The sequence below is a fragment of the Pelecanus crispus genome, chromosome Z (assembly GCF_030463565.1).
Source record: "Pelecanus crispus isolate bPelCri1 chromosome Z, bPelCri1.pri, whole genome shotgun sequence".
Classification (NCBI taxonomy): domain Eukaryota; kingdom Metazoa; phylum Chordata; class Aves; order Pelecaniformes; family Pelecanidae; genus Pelecanus; species Pelecanus crispus.
This window is the reverse complement of record NC_134676.1, coordinates 23043549-23054880: the sequence shown is the minus strand read 5'-3', so window position 1 is coordinate 23054880 and position 11332 is coordinate 23043549. Positions and strand designations below refer to the sequence as shown.

At 43.9% G+C, this 11332-nt stretch overlaps 2 protein-coding genes across 2 annotated transcripts in view; one reads left to right on the top strand and one right to left on the bottom strand.

Moving 5' to 3' along the window:
* Nucleotides 1-3178: 3178 nt before the first annotated feature.
* Nucleotides 3179-4454, top strand: SMIM15 (small integral membrane protein 15). Its single transcript, XM_075726276.1, has 2 exons — nt 3179-3210; nt 3914-4454. Exon 2 carries the CDS (start codon nt 3941-3943, stop codon nt 4163-4165), a length of 225 nt encoding a protein of 74 aa, XP_075582391.1. The 5' UTR covers nt 3179-3210; nt 3914-3940; the 3' UTR covers nt 4166-4454.
* A 1994-nt stretch (nt 4455-6448) lies between these two features.
* Nucleotides 6449-11332, bottom strand: part of NDUFAF2 (NADH:ubiquinone oxidoreductase complex assembly factor 2) — a 72826-nt gene continuing 67942 nt past the window's right edge. The window contains exon 4 of the mRNA XM_075726275.1: nt 6449-6808. Coding sequence (XP_075582390.1) covers nt 6551-6808 — 258 coding nt within the window. The 3' untranslated portion in view covers nt 6449-6550. The remainder of the gene's footprint in view (nt 6809-11332) is intronic.

Genomic DNA, 11332 nt, shown 5'->3' with positions numbered 1-11332 from the left:
TCTACCTAGCTGCCTACTTTCACAAATCTTAAAGGAGCAGAGTTATTATGTACGAGACCTCTACTACTTTGCCAGTATAACTAGCCAACAACTTCAGAAGCTATTAAGGGGAGAAGGACACCAGAAAAGGTAATTACATAAGAACTGTTTTCTTAGAAAAGCAAACTAAAAATCCTTGCTTTTTATTTATTCCCTGCCACGATGAATCAGGCACTTACCTCTTTAAATCAATAAGGCAGAGAAGACATAGAAAGACAGACAGATGAGATTATTACTATTATGTGAAAGACTAGAACTGGAAATTAATTTTGCAGCAGGTCTAAAGGTGGTGATATTAAGCAGTTTATGCGTAGCTGTTGACTAAGTGCTTATTTTGGCATACATATCTGAACTTGACATCAAAGTATCAGGAATATAACTGAGTCCCCTCTAGCCCGATACGCGATTTTACCAGAAATAGAATCATAGAATCATAGAATGCTTTGGGTTGGAAGGGACCTTGAGAGATCATCGAGCCCAACCCCCCTGCAGTAAGCAGGGATTGAACCTGTGACCTTGGCGTTATTAGCACCATGCTCTAACCAACTGAGCTAACCCTATGTAATAGCCCATGTACTTTTAACTTAGGTACACAGCATGCAAAAGTATCTTATGATACCAATAAATGCAACACCTCAGAACTACTATCTAAGACCCAATAAATTTAGATTGTTGTATTTTGCTAACATTTACAAATTACAGTGGTGTTACAAATCACCAGTGGTGTTCCTCAGGGCTCAATTCTAGGGCCAGTTCTGTTCAATATGTTTATCAACAATCTGGATGCAGGAGTTGAATGCACCATTAGCAAGTTTCCTGACAATACCAAACTGGGAGGTGCTGTTCACTGTCCTGAGGGACCAGAGGCCTTGCAGAGGGATCCAGATAGATTGGAGCACTGGGCAATGATTAATGGGATGATATTTAGCAAGAACAAATGTTGGATTCTGCAACTGGGGTGGAGTAATGCTGGGCAGAGGTATAAACTGGGAGATGAGTGGCTGGAGAGCAGCCCTGCAGAAAGGGATCTGGGGGTGCTGGTCGACAGCAGGCTCAGCACGAGTCAGCAGTGTGCCCTGGCAGCCAAGAGGGCAAAGCGCATCCCGGGGTGCATCAAACACAGCATAACCAGCTGATCAAAAGAGGTGATCATCCCACTGCATTCCACACTGGTGTGACCTCACCTTGCGTACTGCAGTTCTAGGCTCCACAATTTAAGAAGGATGTTAAGGTACCTGAATGCATCCAGAGGAGGGCAACAAAGCTGGTGAAAGGGCTGGCAGGCACGTCCTGTGAGGAGCAGCTAAGGACTCTGGGTTTGTCTAGTTTGGAGAGGAGGAGGCTGGGGGGCGACCTCATTGCTCTCCACAGCTTCTTGAGGAGGGGAAGTGCAGAGGGAGGTGCTGAGCTCTTCTCCCTGGGATCCAGTGATAGGGTGCATGGGAATGGTTCAAAGCCGCACTAGGGGAGGTTTAGACTGGACATGAGGAAGCCTTTCTTTACCGAGAAGGCGGTCAAACACTGGAGCAGGCTTCCTAGAGAGGTGGTCGATGCCCCAAGCCTGTCAATGTTTGAGAGGCATTTGGACAATGCCCTTAATAACGCACTTTAAGTTTTCATCAGCCCTGAGTTGGTCAGGCCATCGGACTAGGTGATCATTGTAGGTCCCTTCCAACTGAAATAGTCTATTCTATTCTATACTATTCTCAAAAGATATTACAAGACCCTGAACGCTAGAGACAGGTTTTGAACAAGAATGCAGGAATAATGAAAATTTGCACATACACAAAATTGCACTCAACATATTCAATCTAAAGCATTTATATTAGTCAGATCTCTTGCCAATGACTCACTGACAAAATATCTTTCTTACTTGCCTGTTTGCTGCCTTTTAATTAATGTAAACATTCACAGAAAGAAAAGACATATAAAAGCAGAATGCCCTTATGGCATTTTATGTTATGCTACAGAGAAAGGAACTCTTGAATTGATCTATACAATTTGATTACAAGGTCTTCTCATGCAGTAAGCTAATACGTAATCTGTGCTTAACTTTGCTTTGGAAGCATAGTGAAGCTTTTATTCACATCAGCGTGTGCATGCACATGCGCGTGATCAAAGGGAGAAGGGAAGGCTTGGTGCAACGCACATAAAGCGAAACCTCAAAACCCTGAATTTTTGGTATGAGAATATTAGAGGCTTTAACAGTCACTCAGATTATACTGGATCAGGTGAGTATTTTTGCTGAGGTCAGCTCAGCAGGGAGCAGTGCAACAGCCACAGCTCTGACCGCAGCAAGCAGCTATTGCACAGCACTTTTACCTCCGGGAGCTGCACGGTGCACTGCAGCTTGCCACTGCGAGACCAGCCGAGAGGGTGAGGGTTTCCCGCACGCTGCAGGAGATGCATGCGGTATCTCGCAAGCTACTGGCAAAAGTTACTCGTGGTCAACCTCCAGATCGCACCACGCCCTTGAGCAGCGCTATAATGGGAGAGAAGACGGAGGCGTTACGGAGCAGTGACACCACCGTGCATGCCGGGCACCAGCACCCAAACCCGCGCCGGCCTGAGCGGGGCACCGACCCCTGCCAGAGTGTCGGTGGGGAAGGGCTGCGCTCTGCCACCGGCTTCAACCGCGTTGTCCCACCGCGTGGAAGACTCACTCAGACCCGCGGGAACTCTTTTTTCGCAGCTGCAGCCCTTCTCCAGCGACCAACAAGCAGCCCCGCACGGCGGGCGGGCCCCGCCGGCTGCGGGGGGCGCGGAGCGGGGCGGGGCGGGGCGGGCGGGGACCCTCCCCCGGGGCGGGGCGGGGCGGGCACCTCCTTCCTGTTTCCGCTCGGCAGGCCGGCGCCCTCCCGGGCAGCGGTAGCGGGGGGCGGCGGTACCGGGGGTGGGGGGCGGCGGCGGCGGCGGGAGGGAAGTGAGGGGAGGCGGGACGGCACGGCACGGCCCCCCCCCCCCGCCCCGCCCCGCCCCGGCGATGCCTTCCCGCCGCCGTCCTCCGCCCGAGCGGCGCGACCCGAGGCGAGCGCTGGCGGGGACGGGCCGCGGCGGGCGCCTTCCCCTCACGGCCTGTGTCTTCTCTCCGCAGGGACCCCCGGCGCCCCGCTTCCGTCGCTCGAGGCGCCCGCAGGGTGCCCGAGGCGGCGCTGGGCCCCCCCGCCGCAGGTGAGGGCGGGGCGGCCGGCGTTGCGGGGCGCGGTGCGGGGGGGCAGGGTGGCGGCTGCGCCGGCGGGCAGGGAGCGGGGCAGGCGGGGAGGTGTCCGGGGGGCGGCCGCCCGGCTCCGGGCCCAGGGGCTCAGTCCTCCGCCGGCCCCGGCGCTGGCAGGGGGCCGGCCCGGGGCGGTCCGGTGGCCCGGGGCGGTCCGGTGGCCCGGGGCGGTCCGGTGGCCCGGGGCGGTCCGGTGGCCCCGACCTGCGCGGGCTGAGGCCCACGGGCGCCGCCGTGCGCGCTGCCGACGCGGTTTTGACGCCTTTTCCGACTGCTCACCGTCGGAAGCGCTGCCCCGGCTCCCCCGCCCCCCCCCCCCCCCCCCCCCCCAGTAAAACCTACAGACAGACAAACCGACGGGGCTCTCTTCCAAGAAGCGCAGACCTCGGTTTTTCTCCGCGTAGCCATTTTTTTCTTGGTAGTATCTGAAGCTCTGTGGTACAAAACGCCTAATTATTTTGTAAACACTGTACGGTACGGTCGACACTTAGTTTGTATTACGCTTCCTTTCACGTACCACGTGCTACTTTTAACTTCTAGCAAAAATGAGCTTGCTCTTTAATAACGAAAGATGATCACTTACATTAAAATGGTAATTGCTGCGTATGCGTGCTTTTATTTTTCTCAATACTCAGAATTTTTTTTTCTATTTTTTCATAGGGTTTTCCCAATAGAAAAACAGAAAAAATGTTCGATATTAAGGCTTGGGCCGAATACGTCGTGGAGTGGGCTGCAAAGGACCCATATGGCTTTCTTACTACAGTGATCTTGGCCCTTACACCATTGTTTGTAATTAGCGCAGGGCTTTCGTGGAAGCTTGCAAAAATGATTGAGGCCAGGGAGCGAGAGCAAAAGAAGAAACAGAAACGCCAAGAGAATATTGCAAAAGCCAAACGAACGAAGAAGGATTAAATGGGGAGGAAAAAAAAAAAGGTGGCCTTGTGCAAAGAATCCACTTTTTAAATGAAACACTTCTACATTTTGTGTTGTAACTGTCCTTTGATACTTGATCCTGTTGTTTCTTGAAGTATGAAATTTAATCCCGTTGGTGTATTTTTTCTGCTGAGATGATCTGTGTTAAAGTTTGCCCAAGTGACACTTGTTACAATCATTTAATCTACTACTTGTGTTCTAGTGCATGTTGGTTTTCTGAATTTGCATGTTAAATTAAAAAAAATAATTTGTTGGGTGGCTCTGGAGGTAGATTTTTTTTTTTTCCCCCCCTTAGCTAAGCTGTGACTTAACAAGTGTCTTAAAATTGTCAAATTACGGGGAAAACGTGAACGGTAAACTGGATTACAGAAAGGCAAGTTTTGGTATACCTTCAGCAGAGCTGTAGACACAAGCTGGCTTTAGAGTTTGGTAGCATACCTTACTGATTTCCTCTAAGGATGCTGCACGTGGCCCTGCGGCTTGTTCATCTGTGTGCCCTTCATGGTGGGGCTTGTCTGCAGAAAGAAACTAACTTGGCTTTTCCTGATCCCTGAACTACCAGCCATCAACAGTCTTTAAATTCAGCCCAAATTCTGAGAAGCAGATTGCTTGTTCTTAAGACTTTCATTTGTCTTGTGTCCTACAAAACAGACTATGATGTCATTTGGTTTTCCCTAATGATCACCTGAACCCTCCACCTTTAACTAATTTGTTTCTGCCTCAAAGAATAGCTGTAAATGGGGTGGCACCAAAGGCACGGGTGGCCTGGTGTGCTGTGTCCTGGTGACCTAGAGCAGGTGGCTGCTGGAGAGTAGAGGAGGAGGATGGGCACGCCGGTGACAGTCATTCTTCCCTTCCAACTACCTTTGATTTAGGACCTTCTGATCTTTGTTCTCATGGCCCCTAAAACTCTGCTGCCTTCCAGGTTGCAAGATGCTGGAATACTGGAAAAAGTCTAAGTGGGGTTTGCGTTGTAAACATGCCAAAATTATTTAACCTTAATTCCAAGTCAAGTTTTTCTAACAGAAGCAATTAATTTTTCAGAGCCTAATTTTTATTAATAAGTCTAGTTCCAAAGAGCTTGTACAGTCATTAGGTTTTTAGACTTAGCATATTTCTAAACAGCAGCAGAGAGTTGTGCTTTCTAGAAACTACTCCTTATGTTTAAAAATCTTAAAATAATACCATTGTTCAAATGAGGAGACCTATAGAGCTGGCTGACACAAAGGGGGATTAGAAGTGAAATGACTTAAAATAAATGTGAGGCATTGTTGACCCTCTTTCAGTTTTGTTGGTCAAAGCAAGCATTGTTAGAATATGGCATTTCAGTATTTTATAAATACATGGGATTAAGTCTCCACTGTTTTGTCTCAAGTGTTGTCAAATGTGTATGTGTTCCACCTTTGATACCTACATAGCTTAAAAACACATGGAGGAGAACTGATGAAGGATGCACTGCATAAATAAATTTGATACTTTTTTCAAAGAATTGTGTGGTCTTTATTTTGACTTGATACTCTCCAACATCATCTCTAAGCAAATAATCTGCACATTTTATGTCTCTAAACTATAGCCAGATAGATGTAATCATCTAGGGCAGTCCCCGCATACACCAGAAATAAAAACTAATTTTTTTTTAATGTTAATGACAGTCCCTTGTCCCAAACCCTGTGTTACTTTTCAGTGACTTTACCAAGTGCTTCTAACCTCTGTTATAATAGTTATGCATAGTTTAACTCAGCCTGATTTTATCCTGTGCATACTGCTGGCTGCAAATCAAACATTATTCAAATATGTTGATTGTTTTCTTAAATTTAAGTTACAAGAATGTCTCTACAATTAATACAGTGCATAGTCAGTGTAGTGTTGTAGTGATTCCTGTTAATGAAATCAACTTTTCCATCCACTTGCCAGAGGAAAGCACACTGGCACTGCCAAGGGAATTAACAAGCACTCTAAAGAACTATCTTAAACTGACGTCTAGGTTTGGGAAAATACAAGTGTACTGATTAACTAAAATGCATTGCATCAAAACCAATTTTAAAAATAAATGACTCTTCAAGGAAAAAACAATTTAAAATTATTTAAGAAAATTAAGTTAGCTAGAAAACCTTCTACCTATGATTTCACAAGTAACTGATGAACAGCAACTGTTGAAAACAAACTTACTTAGTAACACATCCTGTTTTTCACTACAGCCAAGCATTTTACAGTTTGTCATGAGTAAGCCTATTTGAACAGTTCTGCAAAAATAAATCAAACTGCTTTAATATCACTTTATTGCACACTCACTCATACATAACAGCTGTTTATGTTGCCTGTTAAAATATTTATCCATTAGCAATATCTGTACATTACAATTGTTTATTTATTACGACTACTACTGCTGCCTGGTGGCATCCAGGAGCCTGGCTGAAAGGTACTCGCAGTGCTTGTTGGATCTTGCGAAGGCTCCTCCTTTCCATAGTAAGGGGCTGATGCGTGGCCTTTAACATGAGTACGAACAGGTTCAGCAACAAGTCCCTCCTTGTATTCCTTGGCCTGAAGCAGCTTATCCTTTTCAGCTACCTCTTTGATTTTCTGTTTCATTTCTTCTCTATAATTTTCATTCTTGAGAATCTCCTAAGAACAGCAGAAAGGTAATTAGATAAATCAGAAGCAAATGCAATATAAAATGTTGGAATAAAACATTCTAAGCTGTCATTGTTTTTCATAATTTTATAATCCAGATTTTCAGATACATAGGTAAAATAAAATGTGGCAAAATTAATTGTCTTTCTACAACTGCAATTTCAGCCCTAGTTTGAAACGTTCTTAATGTTTTGATCATGTTGAAGCAAAACTGCATTGTGGTGCCCCAGTTTCACTATTCTATTGGATCACAAAGGAAAAGAAATTAAATAACAGTCATCAATGAATGTGAAAATATGTTAAAAATAAGGCTACCTTTTACATTGTCTTCTATGTAGGACTTGCTACTATATAACTATTTATCACTTGCATTTCTTCCTGTTAACTCACTATGCCTATGACTTTAGGTATCTGTGTCCCAGGCTGCAGTTTTGGGAGAAACAGATGTCCAACCTTGACTCTGCTAGTACATAAACTGAAGCCATGCAAGATTAATAAATAAATAAAATAACTAAAAAAAAAAAAAAAAACCCCAAACCTGACAGAACTGAAACTACTGAGACTCTACTAGTAACTCAGGAAAGAAACACAGCAGGGGGTGGGGAGGGGAGGGGCAAGGACGGACACAGGGAAAAAGCATAAAAATCACTGAGGGAAACCCCGCCCCCAAGACTCGGAAGACAGCTCAGTAAGGCCAAGGACCAGCGTGGTCCAGAAAGCAAGGGAGGCCAACACATCCTCAGCTGATGCCTGCCCAGCAAAGGTGAACTGGGTATTGTGATGAGGATACTAAGCACAACACTGCTTAGGAGAGCTGTATGTTAACTCCAGGTGTCTTCCAGGTGTGTTAGCCAAAATAAATGTACTGCAGTCATAAAGGGTGTAAAATCATACCTACTGCCTCTGCACAGCTAAAAAATTCAAATAAAAGTGATCTAGTTTTAGAGGTTTACCTCCACCCCAGATAAACTGAAGCAACTATCTGATGCATGATCCTACTGCAAGGCCAAAAAACCCACCCAGGATGTGCATATTCAGAGAAGGCTTGTACAACTTGCCGATTCAACTTCATGAAGCTCTGTACTGAAACATGGCTGGGCACAGAAGAAAGCTAGAAATTCACTAGTAAAGATGACTTGAACTGGGATTTGGCTGCTTCCACTGAGAAATGCTGAGGCTATTAGTTGAAGCAAGTGCAATTACTGGCTTGCCCACAGGTATAATAGAAAAACAGCTGTTAGTAGACCTTGCCATATTGTTCAGAGGAAAACAAAGAACTCCCAAAGTAAACACAAAGAAAAAAGTCCTGCAAATTACTGAAGTTTGGGTTTTATCTATTAGCATATGTTTCCTATTAGAAGGATGATTTGCAAATTCTGCAAACAAGACTTCTCTTCTTTGTTAGGGCAGGTACTGAAGAGTATTAGAAACAAAAGCAGAAAGGTGGTACGCATTTTTATAACACCTTGAACCCAAACACACCTTAACTGTAATCAACATCATGTAATGAGGAAGCTGCTAATATCCACATTTAGACTGGGATACAGGAAGAAAAAGGCTGAACAGCTTTCTCTGGATTGTATATGGAAGAGCCAAGTAGAAACGAGATCAGTACACTTCTCTCTGAGTAGAAGACCGTGACACTATTTTAGGAATGGCATTATGTCATGGTTTAGCCCCAGCCAGCAACTAAGCACCACGCAGCCGCTCGCTCACTCCCCCTGCCCCGGTGGGATGGGGGAGAGAATCGGAGGAGTAAGAGTGAGAAACACTCCTGGGTTGAGATAAGAACAGTTTCATAATTGAAATAAAGTAAAATAGTAATGATAATAATAACAATATAATAATAATATACAAAGCAAGTGATGCACAATGCAATTGCTCACCACCCACCCACCCACCGATACCCAGACAGTTCCTGAGCAGCGATTGTGGCCCCCCCCCAGTTTATATACTGAGCATGATGTCATATGGTATGGAACAGCCTTTTGGTCAGTTTGGATCAACTCTTCTGGCTGTGCCCCCTCCCAGTTTCTTGTGCACCTGGCAGAGCATGGGAAGCTGAAAAGTCCTTGACTAGCATAAGCAGTACTTAGCAACAACTAAAACATCAGTGTGTTATCAACATTCTTCTCCTACTAAATCCAAAACACAGCACTGTGCCTGCTACTAGGAAGAAGATTAACTCTATCCCAGCTGAAACCAGGACACATCAAAATACATGTGATGTTGCCAAGAGTTGACATAGCAAGTATATGAACATTTAAGAACATTTAAAAAGGCAGTATTTAAAGAAAACCTTATCTTAGAGATATCATGAAAACTAACACCTTTTCCTGAGTCCTTACTTGCCTCCATACTTAAATTCACAGATGCACAGAGCACAGGCAAAACACTTCACATACCTATAGCATGAAAATACACAAGCAGCACACAAACGACGTTGCAAACTGAAATGGGGTGGCAGGAGGGAGAAAATTCTCCCACACTCAAAATATTGCCAAGCGTAAGAAGGTCAAGTTTTCAACAGTCAGTATAGCAAAACCTCATAATAACACCTCTCAATTCCATCTTTGTTTACCACATGCCTGTAAAAATCTACCATGACCTTACTGATTTCAAGGGGATTACTCCTATGGTGCTTGTATTACCCCACTGCTAAAAAACAAGGTCATGTACCTTTGTGATACCTGAAGACTGCATCATAGTCTTTGCTACAACAGCATGAAATGGTTTAAAATACAAATGTAATTCACTTACTGTGAACAGCTAATTACTAACTTCAAATCTTTTCCAGTGATTACTTTAACAAAGTTATCTTAGTCATGTAATAGCAGCTGTAACTAAATTCCAAATGCTCCAAGTCCATTTTAAATGTTGATGTGTAATTGTCATCTGGTTTTCGGACTCAAGTAAGGCACTCTTGATCAGCTTTCACTGGCCAAAGTATAACTTGGATCTAGTAAAATTACCATGTTGATCTTGAAAAAAGCACACAGAATGATCCTCATTAGCAACACAGACAAAAAAGTACTGAAGTGACTTGTTCAGAATCTTCTATACAATGCACACCAGGACAAAAATTTTTCAAGTTCAAAGTATCTGCACGCATCCATTTTATGCATTAAATTCATGCCATTAACATGTACACTGAAATCAGGATTCCTGTGCTCAAACTAAAGAAAATGTGAATCAGGAAACTTATGTCAATCGGCACGTTGGAAAAACTGGGTCAAAGGGATGAGTTTTCTTAGCATAAACATCTTGTCCTTTAATACTGGCAAGTTTGTTCTGTGGGATTCTCTCACAGGCACTGAGTCCTTCCTGTTTCTAATATTATCACCAGCAAATACTTCATTCTCAAATCTCACTAGAACCTACACTTTTTTTTGTTTTAAACACTGTGATTGTATTTCTAAATACTATTGGTTCAATTACCATAGCCACTGCAGTTTGAAGCAGTTAAGAGACTGAAGTTTCCCCTGACTTTAGAGGCATTTAAATAAAAGATGCAAGTAATTCCACATTTGAATAGCATAATCATCTTGGTTCAAAATGCAAATTTTAATGAAACTACTGCATGCATATTTATAGAAGGAATTATCCTTAAAACACACTAGAAGTATGCAGGATCTTTATAACTAATCTTCCAAATTTGGCTTCAGTTTATCTGCATGGCTTACTGCAGTTAAATAAATGAGTGTTAGAAAGGTTCCTCCCCAGACACCCTCCGTGTTCTACAGGGTTTCTGCTCACCTGCTGAACAGCGGTAGAGAAGCCAACATCTGCTGTTCTCTTCTACCCATGACAAGTAGTCTGTAAACCTGCACGGCACCACAAGCTTTCCCAATTCACCTGCACATGGCTACATATTCTCTTCGAGGCTCTGTTGCTACCCAACCATTTACTGGTTGATATACTGTAAACAGTGACTGGGAGCTAAAAGTCTGGGTTGTTTGTTATTTGGTTTTTTTTTTTTTTTTAAGTTACATTGGCAGGTTCAGAACATTTATCTTCTCTCCTCCTCCAAGATGAACTGACATATTTTATAAAATGGCTAGCTTCATTATAAGCTGCCCCCCAAAACATACCATTTAAGTTTTCTGCTGAAATACAAGAACATGAATATGTAATGTGCTCTGACCTTTAGGGGAAATACAAAATCATTCTACCCAACACAGAGAACACGGTACCTAGCAGGTAATTGCCATTTTCTAAGGGTTAGCTTGTTCTTCCAACACTCTCTTTACGCAAATAAATGATATAAGCCCTTTGAACCTGCAGTTCTCAGGAGGCACATGGCATCTAAAGAGTATCAGAAATGCCCTTCATTGTTTCTATTAAAAGAGAAATCTAAGGATTTGGACCGTGCTGCAAAACTAAAAAATGAAAAATGCCTGAAGACATCCAGCCATGTTCTATACCAGCTGAAATCCCTATGTGTAGATGTTCATCTTGAAATGCATCAGCTCCCAGCATTTGGAAGAAGATTCATACAATGTGCATACTAGGTCC